The 18092-nt window shown below is 35.3% G+C and overlaps 1 protein-coding gene across 4 annotated transcripts in view; it reads left to right on the forward strand.

Moving 5' to 3' along the window:
- Positions 1 to 18092, forward strand: part of LOC130242856 (DNA-binding protein SATB1) — a 128722-nt gene that overhangs the window by 80033 nt on the left and 30597 nt on the right. For all 4 annotated transcript variants that reach the window (XM_056474794.1, XM_056474793.1, XM_056474796.1 and 1 more), the window contains 2 exons: positions 783 to 854; positions 3457 to 3612. In XM_056474794.1, the coding sequence (XP_056330769.1) occupies positions 783 to 854; positions 3457 to 3612 (228 nt within the window). The remainder of the gene's footprint in view (positions 1 to 782; positions 855 to 3456; positions 3613 to 18092) is intronic.

Below are 18092 nucleotides of genomic sequence, written 5' to 3' on the forward strand. Positions count from 1 at the left end.
ATTGTATCGTATCTCGCACTTTCTATACGCAAATGATGTTTAACATAACACACTGTAGATGGCACAGAATGAATCTGAATTGTGTCCTGACTGGCCAAAATTTGTGGGAATTTTCTAAAAAATCACAAGCTGGTCTAAATTGCACATCATTACTTGATTTTGCATTAAATTTAGTGATTACAGAATTGCTAAATTCTATAAAGACTGTTCAACACAACAGCTGCTTGTTTTTCTATTCATTTAAAGGTCAAGGATATTCAGCTCTTTACTCAGTGAGACTCAGGGAATTTGACATTTGGCTTAGAGTGGGAAAACTTTTCCTGCATTGTCTTTAGTTGACCATATCATCGTTCAGATAACATGTTGTATGAGGCATGAATAAAGCAGGTCTTTTGATGCACGGCAGCTTGATTCTGACAGATATGAGTGAGATGTTCGCAGGATTTTCTGCTGTAAATCAGCAGGGTGGCACGTCTCGCAGCGCCGCGAGGCTTTTATGACGCCCATAAAAATAGATGTGAAGGTATGTTTCCCACATACGTTAATGGATCGTCAGACAGTGCCTGCAAGTTTGTGCACGCTCATCCTTTTATAATTAGATATGGTCACAAAATAACTCTACCTAGACACCGATGCTTGACATGCAAATGAGTGCTGTTGTTGACAGCCTTTTCACTGGCTCTTTACTGTCATAAATCTGACCAGAGTAATCTGTTCATTCTGATTAAGCGTTATTTAGGCCATTGTTTCAAGGATGCATGTATGTGTGTGTGTTTTCGCAGCCCAGAAGAGAGGAGTGTAACAATGTGAGACCAGAAGACTGGAATCCCAGAATTCCAGTGGGCATCTCTCCTGTGAGTGCACATATGGTACATTGTTTATGGAATTGTGATGCATAATTTTGTCCTTGATTATAAGCTTGTGTGTGCATATGTATACATTCCACTAGGAAAAAGAGTACTGTATATATACGATACTGCACTATATAAATTTTTATAATAACATAAAAATGAACATACAGTTAAAGTCAGAATAATTAGCCCCCCTATGATTTTTTCTTTTTTAAATATTTCCCAAATAATGTTTAACAGAGCAAGGAAATTTCACAGTATGTCTGATAATATTTTTTCTTCTGGAGAAAGTCTTATTTGCTTTATTTCGGCTAGAATAAAAGCAGTTTTTAATTTTTTAAACACCATTTTAAGGTCAAAATTATTAGCCCCTTTAAGCTAATTTTATTTTCGATAGTCTCCAGAACAAACCATCGTTATACAATAACTTGCCTAATTACCCTAAACTGCCTAGTTAACCTAATTAACCTAGTTAAGCCTTTAAATGTTAATTTAAGCATTACAGAAGTGTCTTAAATAAAAGAAAAATATCTACTAAAACATTATTTACTGTCTCACGGCAAAGATAAAATAAATCAGTTATTAGAAATGAGTTATTAGGGGCTAATATCCAAAATATATAAAGCTCTGTCTAACTCATGTACTTCTTCTTTTTGAGAGTTTGAAGTGTGTGTGGGAAAAAGATTTAGCTCACGAAATCGAAGATGCGGATTGGTCTGAAATATGTAACAATTTGTTTTCTGAATGTACTTCATTGGGTGTTCATGAGCTCAATTATACATTCAATAACAGAGTTTATCTTACACCCTTGCGTCTGAAAAAGATTCATAAAAACTCTGCAAAGGAGCATTCCTTCACTGTTTCAGGTATTGTGACAAAATCATTTCTTTTGGAGGAAAATACATCATTTACATCATTTACAAGGACTCTTTAAGATAAAATTCATTTTTTCTCTAGAATTGTATCTGTTATATGGTTGAGTGGAGAATGTGTTGGACTCCCACACCAAATTTAATATATATTTTTTAAGTTTTTAATTTTGGTCTCTCTGGCAAAGAAATCTATACTTTTATTGTGGTCATCTCCTCAGGTACCCTCCTTTAAAATGTGGTTGTCTCAAGCATGTGCGTTATTTCCACTTGAGAAACTCACCTATGATATATATCAAAAGTAAAATGACTTCTGACAGCTATGGACACCTTTTTGGCATTACAGCAATAATTTCTCCTGATTTTCTATTCTATGATATATATTTATTGCTCCTAGCTTGACTGTATATTTTCCCCTTTTTAAATTTTTTTCTTTTGATCTTCCCCACTGTATGACCGAGACTGTACTTGTATGTGCTGATGTATCAAAATAACCAATGACTAATAAAAAAAAAAATTAAAAAGAAATGAGTTATTAAAACTATTATGTTTAGAAATGTGTTGAAAAAATCTCTCCGTTAAACAGAAATTTGGGGGGGGGGGGATAAACGGGGCTAATAATTCAGAGGGGCTAATAATTCTGACTGAATAATTATATGTAATTTATAAGTAGATTTGTTTTTGTGGAAACCACTATTGATCAGTTGTATGCTTTTGATCAGTGTTTCTCAACCACTTTCCTAGAGGACCGCCAGCTCTACACATTTTCCATGGCTGTTTCTCAATTCCTAGAATGCAGAAAACGGACTTGTGTTCTCGTGAAAACCGGTCTTGCCAGGTCACCTCGAAAGAACGAACCCGGGAGAACACAAAACGTGTCCTGTGTGAAATGAGATGCTGCGTTCCTCCAGATGGTCACGTGACCTTCATGCATTTTTAACAGTAAACTATTTAAACATCACAGCATTCATACAACAATTTATTGTGTTTCCCATTTTCAATATATATATATAAAACACACCCCAAAACCTTACAAATATACGCTGCGCAATACAAATAAAACAGATTTTAATACGAATTTCAACAAATAAACACCCTTAATGTGTTTTGGCCTTTATTAAGATTTTCATGGTAATGTTTACTCTCACAGTCTCATTTAGGGGAAACTCCTCAGATAAATAAGTGATATCTCTGAACTTTAATAATAAACAGGTACAGAATGCTGCGCTTCCCACCTCCGTTATTCAGCCTCAATGACTTCTCGAGCGGGACTTCTGGGACTTCTCGAGCGAGTTTTGTTCTTAAGCCTGCATCCTCGATATCAAGAACACATCCGGGAACATTCACGCGTCCTCCATTCTTGCGGTCTTGAGTTTTGGAACTGAACTTTGACGGTTAATGATGGCGTTACACGAGAATACAAGGACGTAAGATTGCATATTGAGAAACAGCCCAACACACCTGATTCAGATCATCAGCTCATTAGCAGACACTGAAAGACCTGTAATGGGTGTGACAGACAAAGGAGACATCCAAAACATGCATTGTAGGTTGTCCTCCAGGAACGTGGTTGAGAAACACTGCTTTTGATCATCTATATTCAATTAAATAATTAATTTAAAAATCTTGTTGACATTTTATTGTATCTTAATTTCATCTACTTTATAATATTATACCATTTATTTGTACCCTCAAATCTATCCATCTCCTAACTACCTGTGTTTTTCATTCTTCAGGTAAAACCCAATCCTCTGAGCAGTGAGTGGAACGGTAAATCAGAGAGCTGCGTGTTAAACATCAACTCCTCCATCTACGACGAGATCCAGCAGGAGATGAAGAGGGCCAAAGTGTCCCAGGCCATGTTCGCCAAGGTCGCCGCTTCCAAAAGCCAGGTACTGTACACACACACACACACACACACACACACACACTCAAAGCAGACGTCCACCAGCCTGTCACGCTCCAATAACAACAGACTTGCAATGGTAAACAGTAACAATGGACTGTCACTTGCACATGCGCACTTTACCATTCAACTGCTGTACATGTATGCTTACAGTTTTGCACATCATTCATTCTCTGCTTGATTTTGCACAACAGTTTTTAACATTTACACATTTGTGTATATAGAAACCTTCTTCATATATTATTTATTTCCTAGTTTATACTTATTTAACAAAATAGGCATGCCAATAAGTAAACATAAGTATTTTATATGTTTAATATATGGTTAAAGTCAAAATTATTAGCACTCCTGTGATTTTCCTTTTCCCAAATGATGTTTAACAAGGCAAGGGATTTCTCACAGTATTTCCTATAATATTTTTTCTTCTGGAGAAAGTCTTGCTTTATTTCAGCTAGAATAAAACCAGTTTTTAATTTTTCAGAAAGTATTTTAAGGTCAATATTACAGTTTTTTACAGACGCTAAGACACCTTTCTCAGTACTTATTTCACTTTTGTAAAACTCTTGACACAGTGAGCACAACAGAAGTCTATGTGGGCTAAACTGAGGATCAATTATCATTGTTTAGGCACATAATGCATTCAGTGACTACCATCTCTCAAATTTCATCAATTCTTTTCTCACTCAGACACAACAACTGCCAAATATCTTTGTACGGACAGGACATTTTGCACGTGCTTACATACTGTTTTCAATACTGTTAAACTCATGTTCAAAACAATAACATCATGCAAAACTGAATAAGACAGCAAAATTGTAGATATTTCAAGTCCAGAAAAACTATTTAACCAGCCAAATTAGCATTACTATTGTATCTGTATTCGTGGATAGCGTGTATATAAATTCTTGCATTTTGGTATTAATTAGTGCAAAAAATAAAAATAAACAAAATATAAATACTTATTTAATAAATAAATAAATAAATAAATAAATAAATAAAAAGGACATAAAATATTGAGGAATTCTGCATCATGTCTGATTCATTCCAGTAACATATATTGCAGTTATAAACAGAGGAGTGTCCTTGTTTTACACAAGAAAACACTGTGTAATGCTACATGTTGTTAGTGTTTTTAGCTCATTGTTTTGTGGGTGACAAAGTGTGTTTGTCGGCTGTAAACCTTTGCTAGTGTTCTGGAAGAATGAGTTTATTTGAGACCTGAATAAAGTGTTTTGGTAGTTGTAGTGCATTTTGAATGTGAAGCTTTGCCAAGCTGAAAGTCGGTTAGGAGAATTGTGTGAAGAGTTTTGCAAAAGTGACCTAAGTGTTGAGAAGTGTGTCCTAGCATCTGTAAAAAAATGTATTAGACCCCTTAAGCAATATTTATTTTTCTGATGGCCTACAAAACAAACCATAATTATACAATGACTTGCTTAACCTAACTTGCCTAACTAACCTAGTTAAGCCTTTACATGTAAATTTAGGCCGAATACTAGCATCTTGAAAAATATAATGTGACATATTATGTACTGTCATCATGCACTCTCATAAAAAATGGTACAATGTTGTACCAAAGAAGGTACACACCCTTGTCACTGGAGCAGTACCTTTTATGGAACAGAACTGTACCTTAAGACAAAGAAACTAATTTGTACCATTGCAGTTTAAGGACATGATTTGTACCTTGGGAAACCCGTTGGTTTTTAAAACCTGCAGATACAATATTGTACCTTCATCAAAAGTACAAATCTGATCCATGAAGATACCACTACTGTGACAAGACACTTTATACCTTAAAAATGTCAAATGTGTTGCTTCATGAACTATTTAAAGGCATTTTGCTGTCTCTAAAATGTGTCAATTCATTATCAGTAAATATAAAACATCAAACACATTTTTAAACGATGTTTTTTTTTTTTAAGTTTCTTTTTGTGTAAATGCAGCTTTTCCATTGACAATAAAGAATCAAAAATACTTTAACATAAATCAAAAGATTTTTATTGCCAAACAATTCTCAACACTTTTCACAAAGATGTTACAGAAACACATTCTCTCGTGTGCAGTATAAAGCATTTTTTTCTCCAATTTTCACACAAAACCTTTGTAATCGCTTAAAAGTTCATTTATTTTACTTAATTTTAAAATAGAAATAGAATTATGCAAAAGTATTGTAACAAGATATGCACAATGTTAGATTAGTTTTACAATGCTAAAATGTCTGCATGAACACTTTGCATATGCAGGACTTTTGCCAGCTCACTTGTGTAGTGGAAAGCAAACGCCAAAAGGTGCAGATATCAATAATAAAACTGTATTTATCAGAAAATACTTACCAAATGTTTATTAAATATGACTTAAATGTTTAGTTTACCATACCTATAGTTTTGTTTTACAGGTTGTTTTGTTTTATAGAACTTGCTAATTAATTATTATTATTTATTTATGAGTTTCTTTAAGCATATGCTTTTAAATGATGATTCATGTTTTACTATGGTAATTATTCGTAAATCACTTTGCCTTTCCAGTAATATCTGAAGTTTTCCAACACCTTTGTACCTTTTTATGAGAACAATTGTGTACTCTCATTTCAATTGTACCATAAAAGGTACAGAACAGTATCATAAGAGGTCTTTTCTGTACCATATAAGGTACAACTTTTACAAAGATACAAAACTGCTCCTTAAGGAACATTATTTGTATCCCCGTGTACCTTTATTTCTGAGAGTGTGGCAAAGATAAAATAATTTAGTGTTTATAAGTGAGTTATTAAAACTATTGTGTTTAATAATGTATTGAAAAACTAATCTTTCCATTAAAAAGAAATTGGTGGACAAAAATATACAGGACGGCTAATAATTCTGACTTCAACTGCATTAAACTACTACTACATTAAACTTTATTGGACTTCAGTGCGGACAGCAAAGTAAGAATTTCACTGCATAGGGAATCTGTTCCTTACAGTGCTTATGACTGTAAACACTTCTGAATCTTGAATCCAATCTCTCTTCTAGTTGACAAAACACCATCAAGCATTTTGTGTGTGTGTGTATGGTCTAAAGAGCGCTCGGATAGTGAGATAGAAGCGTAAAAGGAGAGCTTTGTTAATCCTGGCGCTCAGGTAGCGCAGCACTATAATGACTTGCGCCGCTTTATTGTGGCTTTGCGAACAGCAGACAGTGTTGCAACATAAAACAAATGTGTTTATATAATTCAGCTGCGCAACGACCACACCGTTATCTCAGCCTTCTGCTGAATACAGGCCTCTGTGCGAGACATTACCGTCTGTTTTAGCCTATTAAAACTAATTAAAGAAGCCCCATTATTAAAGGTTTCACATATCTATGTGCACACTTAAAGATTTTCACAATTACATCTGATGTCGGTCGGGGACTGGGGCGGGGGGGAGGCGCGAATAAAAGCCCTAAATTATCTGGAAATATCAGCAGGTTTTTGCTGATTGCACTGATTACGGTGCCAGATACTTTTGTTTCACCAAATTACAGTTTGATGCACAAACCACTGTTTTTGTGGAAGGGAGTTCAAAGCCGAGAAGGGTGGAGGAGAGAAAAGACAAACCGGGGCATTTATTCCAGTAAGATTCCCATGTAAAATGATGGTTTGGGAGAAAAGAGCCCCCTCTCTGTCTCTCTCTCTCTCTCCAGCCCTGCCTGAGCCTGTGTGCTCCATTCATGGCTGGTGTGAATGTGAATTGAGCAGCAGATAAGAACTGTGCTAATTACGCAGCTGAAAAAGGGGCCTGGGAGAGCACTTATCTCCGGCTCCATCTCGTAATGTGCGCTCCCCGGGCAGCTGGTACCCCCTCCTTCTCCTATCCCAGCCCCCCTCTGCAGGGGCCCGCTGGGGCCGCCGGCTGAATGTCCGGCCGCCGAGCGCTTCTGAACGTTGCTGTTTTTACCAGACCTGTCATAATTAGCATTGGGAAGCACTTTGCGTCGGGGCGTGTCAATTAAAGAGTCATTGAGGGACGTCAATTGGTAGCACGTTTTCATTGGGATTGGTGATCGTGCAACTGGAGGAAACTACATTTCCCAGCATTCTTTGTGGTTGCACTTGATGGATCAAATGGACAGATAAAGAAGCAAATACACACTTGTTTTTTCCCCAAGTCAGATTTCTGAAGTAGAAACTCATCAGTTAGTATCAAGTTTTTATTGTGATAGTCTGACTAGATGAAACTACATTTCCCAGCATTCTTTGTAGATGCAATTGAAGGATAAAATAGACGGATAAAGAAGCAAATACACACAATTTGTTTGTCAAAGTCAGATTTCTGAAGTACAAACTCATCAGTTAGTATCACGTTTACATTGTAATAGGTGATAGTTTAACCCGATAAAACTACATCTCCCAGTATTCTTTGTGGATACACTTGAAGGACGAAAGTAGACAGATAAAGAAGTAATTACACACTGTATAATAATAACTACATTAATTAATTAATTAAAGCTGATTGCTTCTGAACGCTACTGTTTTTACCAGACCTGTCATAATTAGCATTGGGAAGCACTTTGCGTCGGGGCGTGTCAGTTAAAGAGTCATTGAGGGACGTCAATTGGTAACACATTTTCATTGTGAATGGTGGCTGTGCGACTGGAGGAAACTACATTTCCCAGCATTCTTTGTGGATGCACATGACTGATCAAATATACAGATGAGGAAGCGAATTCACACTGATGACAAAAGTCAAAGTTGTAAATAAAACCATATGTAGAGAGCTAAACTCAGATTTTTGCAGTAAAAACTCTTCAGTTAGTATCATGTGAGAATGGAACTACATTTCCCAGCATTCTTTGTAACATTTACGGATAAATAAGTAAATACACAAAGCATTTTGTTTTTTAACAAACTCATCAGTCAGTATCACGTTTTCATTGTAATTGGTGATCTTGCAACTGCATGGAACTACATTTCCCAGCATCCTTTGTGGATGCACTTGAAGGATAAAATAGACAGATAAAGAAGTAAATACACAATTAAAAATGCAAATCAGAGATGTAAATAAAGCTGACTGTAAAGCACCAAAATTAGATTTCTAGAGTTCAAACTTATTCGTTTTCACAGTTTCATTGTGATTGATGACCGTACAACTGGTTGCAACTACATTTCCCAGCATTCTTTGTGGCTTTACATAGGATAAAATAGACGGATAAAGAAGACACACTGGGGAAAAAAAAAAGAAAAATTCAAAGTTGTAAATAAAACCGTATGTAGAGCACTAATGTCAGATTTCTGCACTACAAACTCATCAGTTAGTATCACGTTTTCATTGTAATTGGTGATTGTTTGACTGAATGAAACTACATTACCCAGCATTCTTTGCTATTTCACATGAAGGATAAAATAGACAGTTAACAAAGCAATTACACACTGAGAAAAAAACACAGCTGATTGCTTCTGAACACTGGTGTTTTCACCAGACCTGCCATCATTAGCATTGGGAAGCACTTTGTGTGTCAATTAAAGAGTCATTGAGGGACGTAAATTGGTAGCACGTTTTCATTGTGATTGGTGATTGTGCGACTGGAGGAAACTACATTTCCCAGCATTCTTTGTGGTTGCACTTGATGGTTCAAATAGACAGATAAAGAGGTGAATACACACATTTATTTTAATTTGTTTTTGAAAACTTATCAGTTAGTATCACATTTCATTGTGATTAGTGATCGAACGAATGGATGAAACTACATTTCCCAGGATCCTTTGTGGATACACTTGAAGGATAACATAGACGGATAAAGAATCAAAAACAAATCAAAGTTTGATTCTTTCATTGTGATTGGTAATCGTACGACATTTCCCAGAATTCTTTGTGAATGCACTTGAAGGATAACATAGACACAGAAGCAAATGTACACTATTTTTATTTTTTGAAAACTCCTCATCAGTCAGTAGCACGTTTTGATTGTGATTGGTGACTGGATGAAACTACATTTCCCAGAATTCTCTGTGGATGCACTAAAAGAATAACATACAGTGTATAAAATCATATGCAGAATGACAAAGTCAGATTTCTGAACTACAAACTCGTCAATTAGTATCAAATTCTGATTGTGATTGGAGATTGTATGTCTGGATGAAACTACATTTCCCAGCATTCTTCATTCGGCATGAGGGATAAAATAAATAAAAAATAAAGAAGCCTTTACACACAGATTTTTTTCGAAGTGGTAAAAAAACCTATGCGGAGCTTCAAAGTCAGATATCTGAAAACGTAGAAATTAGTATCACGCTTTCCACATTTTGCCTCATTAAAGTCATTTAGAATGTGGTCATGCACCTTTAGGTTTTGTAAGATTTGCTTTAAATTAATGTTTAAAATATTGTTAGTTTAAAATATTACTTCCATCATTAAAGCTTTCATTGTGATATTATTACCATCATTTTAAATCACAAAACATAAAAAAAAAAAAACTAAACCTGAAAAGGTAAATAAAAAAACAAATAAATAAAATAAATATAATATAAAATATAAATATATTAAAAATAGAATATAAATAAATAATGATAAAACAAACAAACAAGGAAATAAATACATACAAAAAACAAATAAATGAATAAATGAATAAAGGAATAAATTAAATAAATAAATAAATAAATGATTGAAGAAATAAACTAAATAAATAATTAAAGAAAGAAAGAAAAAAAGAAAGAAAGAGAAAAAGAGAAGAGAAAGAGAAAGAAAGAAATGAAAAAATAAATAAATGATTGAAGAAATAAATTACATAAATAATTAATTAAAGAAAGAAAGAGAGAAAGAAAGAAAGAAAAAATAAATAAATAAATGATTGAAGAAATAAATTAAATAAATAAATAATTAAATAAATAAATAAAGAAAGAAAGAAAGAAAGAGAAAAAGAAAGAAATTAAAAAATAAATAAATAAAAGGAAAAAAAATAAACTAATATTCACAATAATAATGTCAGCTCAGGTACATTAAATATTATTAAATATTATTATTATTATTATTATTAATACTATTACACAGATAATGTTACCAAATACGGCATGTAATATTGAAATGAAAATAAATTTATTAAATAAACAAATAAATAAATAAATTAATTAATTAATAAATAAATAAATAAATAAATAAGAGGAAAAAAAATGTAACTAATATTCACAATAATAATGTCAGCTCAGGTACATTAAATATTTTTAAAGATTACTATTATTAATATTATTACTCAGGTACTATTATCAGACACAGCATGTAATATTGAAATGAAAATAAATTAATAAAATAAATAAGTGCGTAAATAAATAAATAAAATTGTACACATTACAACCTATGAATACAAGCTACGCTACATAAATGCTTCCGTCCTATTTTTAAGCGTTAGTCAATGTTAACTCCTCAACAAATGGCCCGTTCCTGTGATGCGCCGGCCCAGACTGTGTTTGTTTGTGTCTGGCTGAAGGAGCTCGGGGTCCTGGCCGGCGCGTCCTGCGAGGCGTTTTGCCGTATGCTTATCTTCGACGGCGTGTCGGATGAATTGGCGCGGCCATCAGTGCAGGAATCCTCATCCGTGGCGGAGGTGGACTGCAGCAGCACCAGCCGCAGCACACACTGGGGATCTGGCAAGCGGCCGTCGCTTTGGCTTCCGCATCCACAGGGCTCCAGGATCGGCCCTCTGTGAGATCCGTGGAGAAGGGGGAGGCGCAGCCCTCGTCCCCTGGGCTTTAATAGCCGTAAACAGTAGTTTGAGGGGGTTAAAGAGAAGCGTTGCGTGTGTGTACCTGCTTACTCATATGCCCGTGTGTTGCGGATGAGTGTGTGTGCTGTTTATTGGGGGATGGGCACTGGATCGGAGCCATGCCGTCCCCCTCTCTGGGCACACGTCCATGCAGGACGAGAGTGCCAGGCTTTATCTATTTGGTGGCACTTTCATATTCCGAGTAGCATTTCAATTAATTTCTCCTCCTGCAACCACAGGAAAACTAGCATTTTTGCTGCTTGTAAACGGAAAAGAAAACATAGAAACTGTTCATTTGTGTCTTTATGTTGATAAGGAATACAGAATTCACCAAATTGTGACATGAATATAAGCTTAGTGGTGGATTTTACTTGTGTGCACATTTAGTTTGCCTGCTTTGTTGAATAAATAATGTTTATTTGCATCTTTATTCACTAATTGTGAAGCGAGTTTAAGATAAACTCAAGTGTAGGATACACCTAAAGTGCTGTGTTTCTGACATAGTCTGATGCTTTAAATATGACATTATTGTTAAAGCATGCTGTCATGAAATCTTTATCTGTTCTTTTTAAGTTTTGGTTTTCATTCATTCAATTATTTTCTTTTCGGCTTAGTCCCTTTGTCACCATAGCGGAATGAACCGCCATTTTGGTTTTCATTATTTACATTAACTATATTTTTTATTGAATATACACTACAGGTTGAAAGTTTGAGGTCAGTCTGATTTTTAAATGCTTTAAAATGAGCTTCTCCTGCTCACCAAAGCTGCATTTATTTCATCAAAAATACAGTACACATTGTTATTGTGAAATGTTATTGCACTAAAAAATAACTGTTCAAAAGTAGTTTATTCATTCATTCATTTTCTTTTGGGCTTAGTCCCTTTATTAATCCGGGGTTGCCACAGCAGAATGAACCACCAACTTATACAGCATATGTTTTACACAGAGAATGCCCTTCCAGCTGCAACCCATCACTGGGAAACACCCATACACACTAATTCACACACATACACTACGGACAATTTAGCATACCCAATTCACCTGTACCGCATGTCTTTGGACTGTGGGGGAAACCAGAGCACCCGGAGAAAACCCACTCGAATGCAGGAAGAACATGCAAACTCCACACAGAAATGCCAACTAGCCCAGCCGAGGCTCGAACCAGCGAATTTTTTTTGCTATGAGGCAACAACACTCGCCTTATTAAACAGATATATTTATTAAAATAATATTTTAGTCACCAAACACATTTAGATATTGAAAGATAATACAATTAAATTTAAGCCAAAAATTACAAACTACAAAATTTAAACTAAATTTTCCAATTTTTATTTTTTTTGCTTATCTTGATTTTTCCTTTTTTGTATTCAATATTTTTCTAACATAAGTTTGGCTGTACTAGTTTTTGGACAGTAATCATAAGCTATTTTGTTAGATGAGCTCCAGATTTGGCTTCAGTTCAGAAACCAGAGCACCCAGAGAAAACCCACGCGAACGCAGGGAGAACATGCAAACTCCACACAGACACGCCAACTAGCCCAGCTGAAGCTTAAACCAGCGACCTTCTTGTTGTGAGGCGACAGCACTATCTAATGCGCCACTCCGTCGCCCACATATATTATTATTATTGTTATTATTATTAATATTATGTACTAGTAATAAAAGCTATAATGACTGGAGTAATAATCTGGAGTAATAATTTTATTTGAAACTACATACAATAACAAAGCAGTTATTAATTTTTAAAAAAGATTCAACTAATTAAAATTTTTATTTTTTTTTTTACATTTAATAAATTGAATAATTAAAAAAACATGAAAAATACTGACCCCAAACTTTAGACTGGTAGTGTATTTAGAAATGTAATTCACTCATGTCACTCGATGCAGAACTTTCAGCCTAATTTCTGTCTTCAGAAGTCATTCTAATATGCTGATTTGATACTAAACCTTTCTTTTTAATATTAATAATTCATTAAAATGAGTTAAAACTGGTGTTACAATATGTATTTTTGTTGAGGCAGTGATACATTATTTTTAGACAAAAGTTGAGAAATTTGTCATTTTGTAGTTTTTATTAATAATAATAATAATGATAATAACAATAATAATTTATCAATAAATAATAATTAAAATAATTGTTATTTATTGAATATTAATTTTTTGATGGCCCATTCATTCATTTTCTTTACGCCTTAGCAGCAGAATGAACCGCCAACTTATCCAGCATGTTTTACACAGCGGATGCCCTTCCAGCTGCAACCCATCACTGGGAAACACCCATACACTCTCATTCACACACATACACTATGGACAATTTAGCTTATTCAGTTCCCCGATAGCCCATGTCCTTGGACTTGTGGGGGAACCAGACTGTGTGCAAACTCCACACAGAAATGCCAAGTGACCCAGCCGAGGCTCGAACCAGCAACCTTCTTGCTGTGAGGCGACAGCAGTACCCACTGCGCCACCATACCACCCTGTGATGAATCACATACAAGACAATGTTTGTATTTACACAACATACTGTGATAATAATAATACAAATATGTTATACACTATATGCATTTTGTGTGTGTGTGTGTATATACACACAAAAATGTACACAGTACACACACATATATTTTGTATTTTGGATGCGTTTAATAGCGATTAATTGTTTGACAGCACTAAAAAATATCTTTATATTATAAATACTTACTCCGAGGGCCGTTTATATCGAAGTTGATATTTAGCCACACCATGTTGGTGTTTCGTAACATCTATTTCTTGCGAGGTGGGTCGTTAGCGCAACACTCAACCCTCAACCTGGAGGACCAGGACATACACACACACACGACGAACAATTTAGCTTACCCAATTCACCTACAGAACATGTGTTTGGACTTGTAGGGGAAACCCACTTAAACACGGGGAGAACATGCAAACTCCACACAGAAATGCCAACTGAACCAGCTGGGGCTCGAACCAGCGACCTTCTTATTGTGAGGCGACAGTGCTAACCACTGAGTCGCCCTTATATAATAAATGCAATAATGTTTTAATATATAATTAGCAAAAGCACGCATGACTGAATGCTCCACGCTAAGGCCATGTATTTACAGTTTTGATTTCATATTGACCTGAATATGTATGTTTAGTGGTTATTAAAAAATCCTGTAATCTCTGAATGAGCAACAGCAGCAGTGACGTACAGTACAGTGTGACTTAGCAAACACCACTAATACAGACATGACTGGCATTCAGCATGAACAGAGAGAAGAAGGGCATTGTGGGAGTTGTGCTGACACCCTGTGATGGTGAACACAATCAGATGACAAGCCCTTTAGAACCCAGAGCCATGAGAGTGACCCGTCTCTCTCTCTCTCTCTCTCTCTCTCTCTCTCTCTCTCTCTCTCCTGGAAGAGGCAGAGGTAATTAGCAGGGCTCTAATGAGACAGAATGTCAGTGATCTGCCGCAGTACAGGGGGGCAGGCGATGGGCCGGTGTGTGTGTGTATGAAGGGGGAAGAGGAGGCAGTGCCATCTGTCACCGAACGCCTGGCTCGCTGCTCTCTAGGGGGGCAACAGTGGGTCGGAGAGAAAGTGAGAGAGATATTAAAATGTGCAGGATAGACAATGTGTATCAATATTAGGGCTGCACAATAAATCGCAAAAAGTAAATCGTAATCGCGATAATAGTATATGCAAAACCTACATGTGTGCATCAGTATTAGGGTTGCATTATATATCGCAAAAAGTATCGTTAACGTGATAATAGTATATACAATACACAGATGTGTTTCAATATTAGGGCTGCACGATATATCGCAAAAAGTATCGTAATCGTGATAATAGTATATACAATACACAGATGTGTTTCAATATTAGGGCTGCACGTAATATCGCAAAAAGTATCGTAATCGTGATAATAGTATATGCAATACACAGATGTGTTTCAATATTAGGGCTGCACGATATATCGCAAAAAGTATCGTTATCATGATAATAATATATGCAATACACACGTGTGTATCAATATTAGGGCTGCACGATACATCTCAAAAAGTACTGCTATCGCAGTAATGGTATATGCAATACACAAATGGGTGTATCAGTATTATGGCTGGAAGATATAATGCAAAAAGTATTGATATCACGATAATAGCATATGCAATACACACATGTGCATCAATATTATGGCTGCCTGATATATTGCTAAGAATATCATTATTGCAATAATAGTATATGCAATACACCTTTTCAATTTAGTATTGCTTATTTAGCCAGTAACAATACACACCAATACCACAACCAAATATAAAGACACATTTACATTAGACCATAACAATAGAAATCAATGAAGCGTACAACACAACATTCTTATAATAGATCATATATTATAAATTATATCGCAAAAAGTATCATAATCGTGATAATAGTATATGCAATACACATAAGCGTTAATATTAGGGCTGCACAATATATCACAAAACGTATCATTATCACGATAATAGTACATACAATACACACATAGGTGTATCCATATTAGAGCTGCATGATATATCGCAAAAGTACCATAATCGCGATAATAGTATATGCAATACACACATGAGTGTATCAATATTACGGCTGCAGGATTCATCGCAAAAAGTATCGTAATCACAATAATAATATATGCAATACACACATGGGTGTATCAATATTACGGCTGCATTAAATATCGCAAAAGTATCGTAATAGCGATAATAGTATATGCAGTACACACATGGGTGTATCAATATTAGGTATTAGGTATCAATTTACTAAAGATAGCGTTATTAAATATTGCTCAAACGATTTTTAAAACCTTTTTTTACTTTTAAAATACATGTAATGTGCTGTGGAAATTCATTCCGTGGTTTCATTCCACAAAATACTGAGTGATTTTTTTAGATACTAGCAATGTCATGTTGCGTTATTTATCTTTTAAAAAAAGTTATACAGATATTACATCCGTACCTTCCATTAAAGAGTTTAAATAAATCACTCTAGGAAAATAGACCAGCAATACTGATGACATCATCGTGCACTCAGGGGTGTCGTACAGATTCTTTTTCTAGTAAAATAAGAATGACTCTTTCGCTTCCTTTGATAACACCTGCATCTGTTTAGCAAGCAGCTGACTGTAGTTCTGTAGGCTTTGAGCTGAACAACAACAAAAAAAAACTACATTTGCTGAATCAGCTATGCTTGAGCTCTTCCTGTGGGTGGAGCTTTCCCTCCCTGAACAGCAGCATCTCTTCTTTGATTGGTGGAGATCAACCTGTCACTCCCATAACATCCACCAATAGCAAACCACAACCATCAACTCAGTTTCAAGCCCTGCCCTACATTTGATCCTATTTAACAGTAGATATACAGTTGAGGGCAAAATTATTAGCTGTGCACTATTTATTCTTTTTCAAATGTTTCTCAAGTGATATTTTACAATTTAAGGAAATTTTCACAGTATTTGCTATAATATTTTTTCTTCTGGAGAAAGTCTTATTTGTTTTATTTGGGCTAGAATAAAAGCCGTTTTAATTTTTTTCGAAACCATTTTAAGATCAATATTATTAGCCCCCTTGACCAATTCGATTAGCCACAAACCACTGATATACAATGACTTGCCTTATTACCCTAGTTAAGCCAATTAACCCAGTAAAGACTTTATATTGCACTTTAATCTGAAAAATACTAGTATTTTAAAATATATATCTAGTAAAATATTGCAACTTTCTTTTGAAGCAGGGTCAAAATTAAATAAAAATGATAAATACAAATGTTATATAGAACATGGATTGATGAATCATTCGCAGTGTGACCACCAAGAGCATGTATTGCACAAATAGAGGCCAAATAGTGGCACATTCAGGTTTTCTGTCCAGCTCTACAATAATGTCTGCCTCATATCTGCATTCACATTCATTAAGACCCAAGAACCCAAAACCAGATGCAAATCAAATTACAGTCCTATAAGAAAGATCGGTGCTCCCTCCCTATTCTGCCAGCCCCCAACAATTTCCCACAGAATATATATATTTTTCATTATGGTGTTCATTTTGTAGAGTTGTTTGTTTGTGGTGATGAATTCTCCGTCTCCCAGGGGCGTGTGTGTGTGTGTGTGAGGCAGATGGGAGCGGCAGGCCTGCGAGAGCGGAAATAGGGCCATGACTGTTTATTAATTGATTTATTTATTTATCTGGCTGCCTGGTTATTAGGTTGCCTGGGAAACAGCTGCAGCTCCCCCTGTATTATTAAAGGCACAATATTCGTGAACCAGAGACCCAGATGTCGGGCAAATTAATTTCGCGTCTGATTTATTGCAGCGCTCTCCTCCAAAACGAACCCTTTTTTCTTGTCGTTTAACGCTCGTTCGATGACCACATATTTTGTTTTTCTGGCATCTGTTTGCTCTCTCTAGAAAGTGAGAGAGATATTAAAATGTGCAGGATAAACAGTGTGCATCAATATTAGGGCTGCATGATATATCACCAAAAGTACAGTAATCGTGATTATAGTATATGCAATACACACATGGGTGGATAATTATTAGGGTTGCAGGATATATCTCAAAAAGTATCGTAATCGTGATAACAGTATATGAAATACACACATGGGTGGATAATTATTAGGGCTGCATGATACATCGCAAAAAGTATCGTAATCGCGATAATAGTATATGCAATACACATAAGAGTTAATATTAGGGATGCACAATATATCACAAAACGTATCATTATCACGATAA

Source organism: Danio aesculapii, chromosome 16 (genome assembly GCF_903798145.1).
Source record: "Danio aesculapii chromosome 16, fDanAes4.1, whole genome shotgun sequence".
In the NCBI taxonomy this organism is placed as follows: Eukaryota; Metazoa; Chordata; class Actinopteri; order Cypriniformes; family Danionidae; genus Danio; species Danio aesculapii.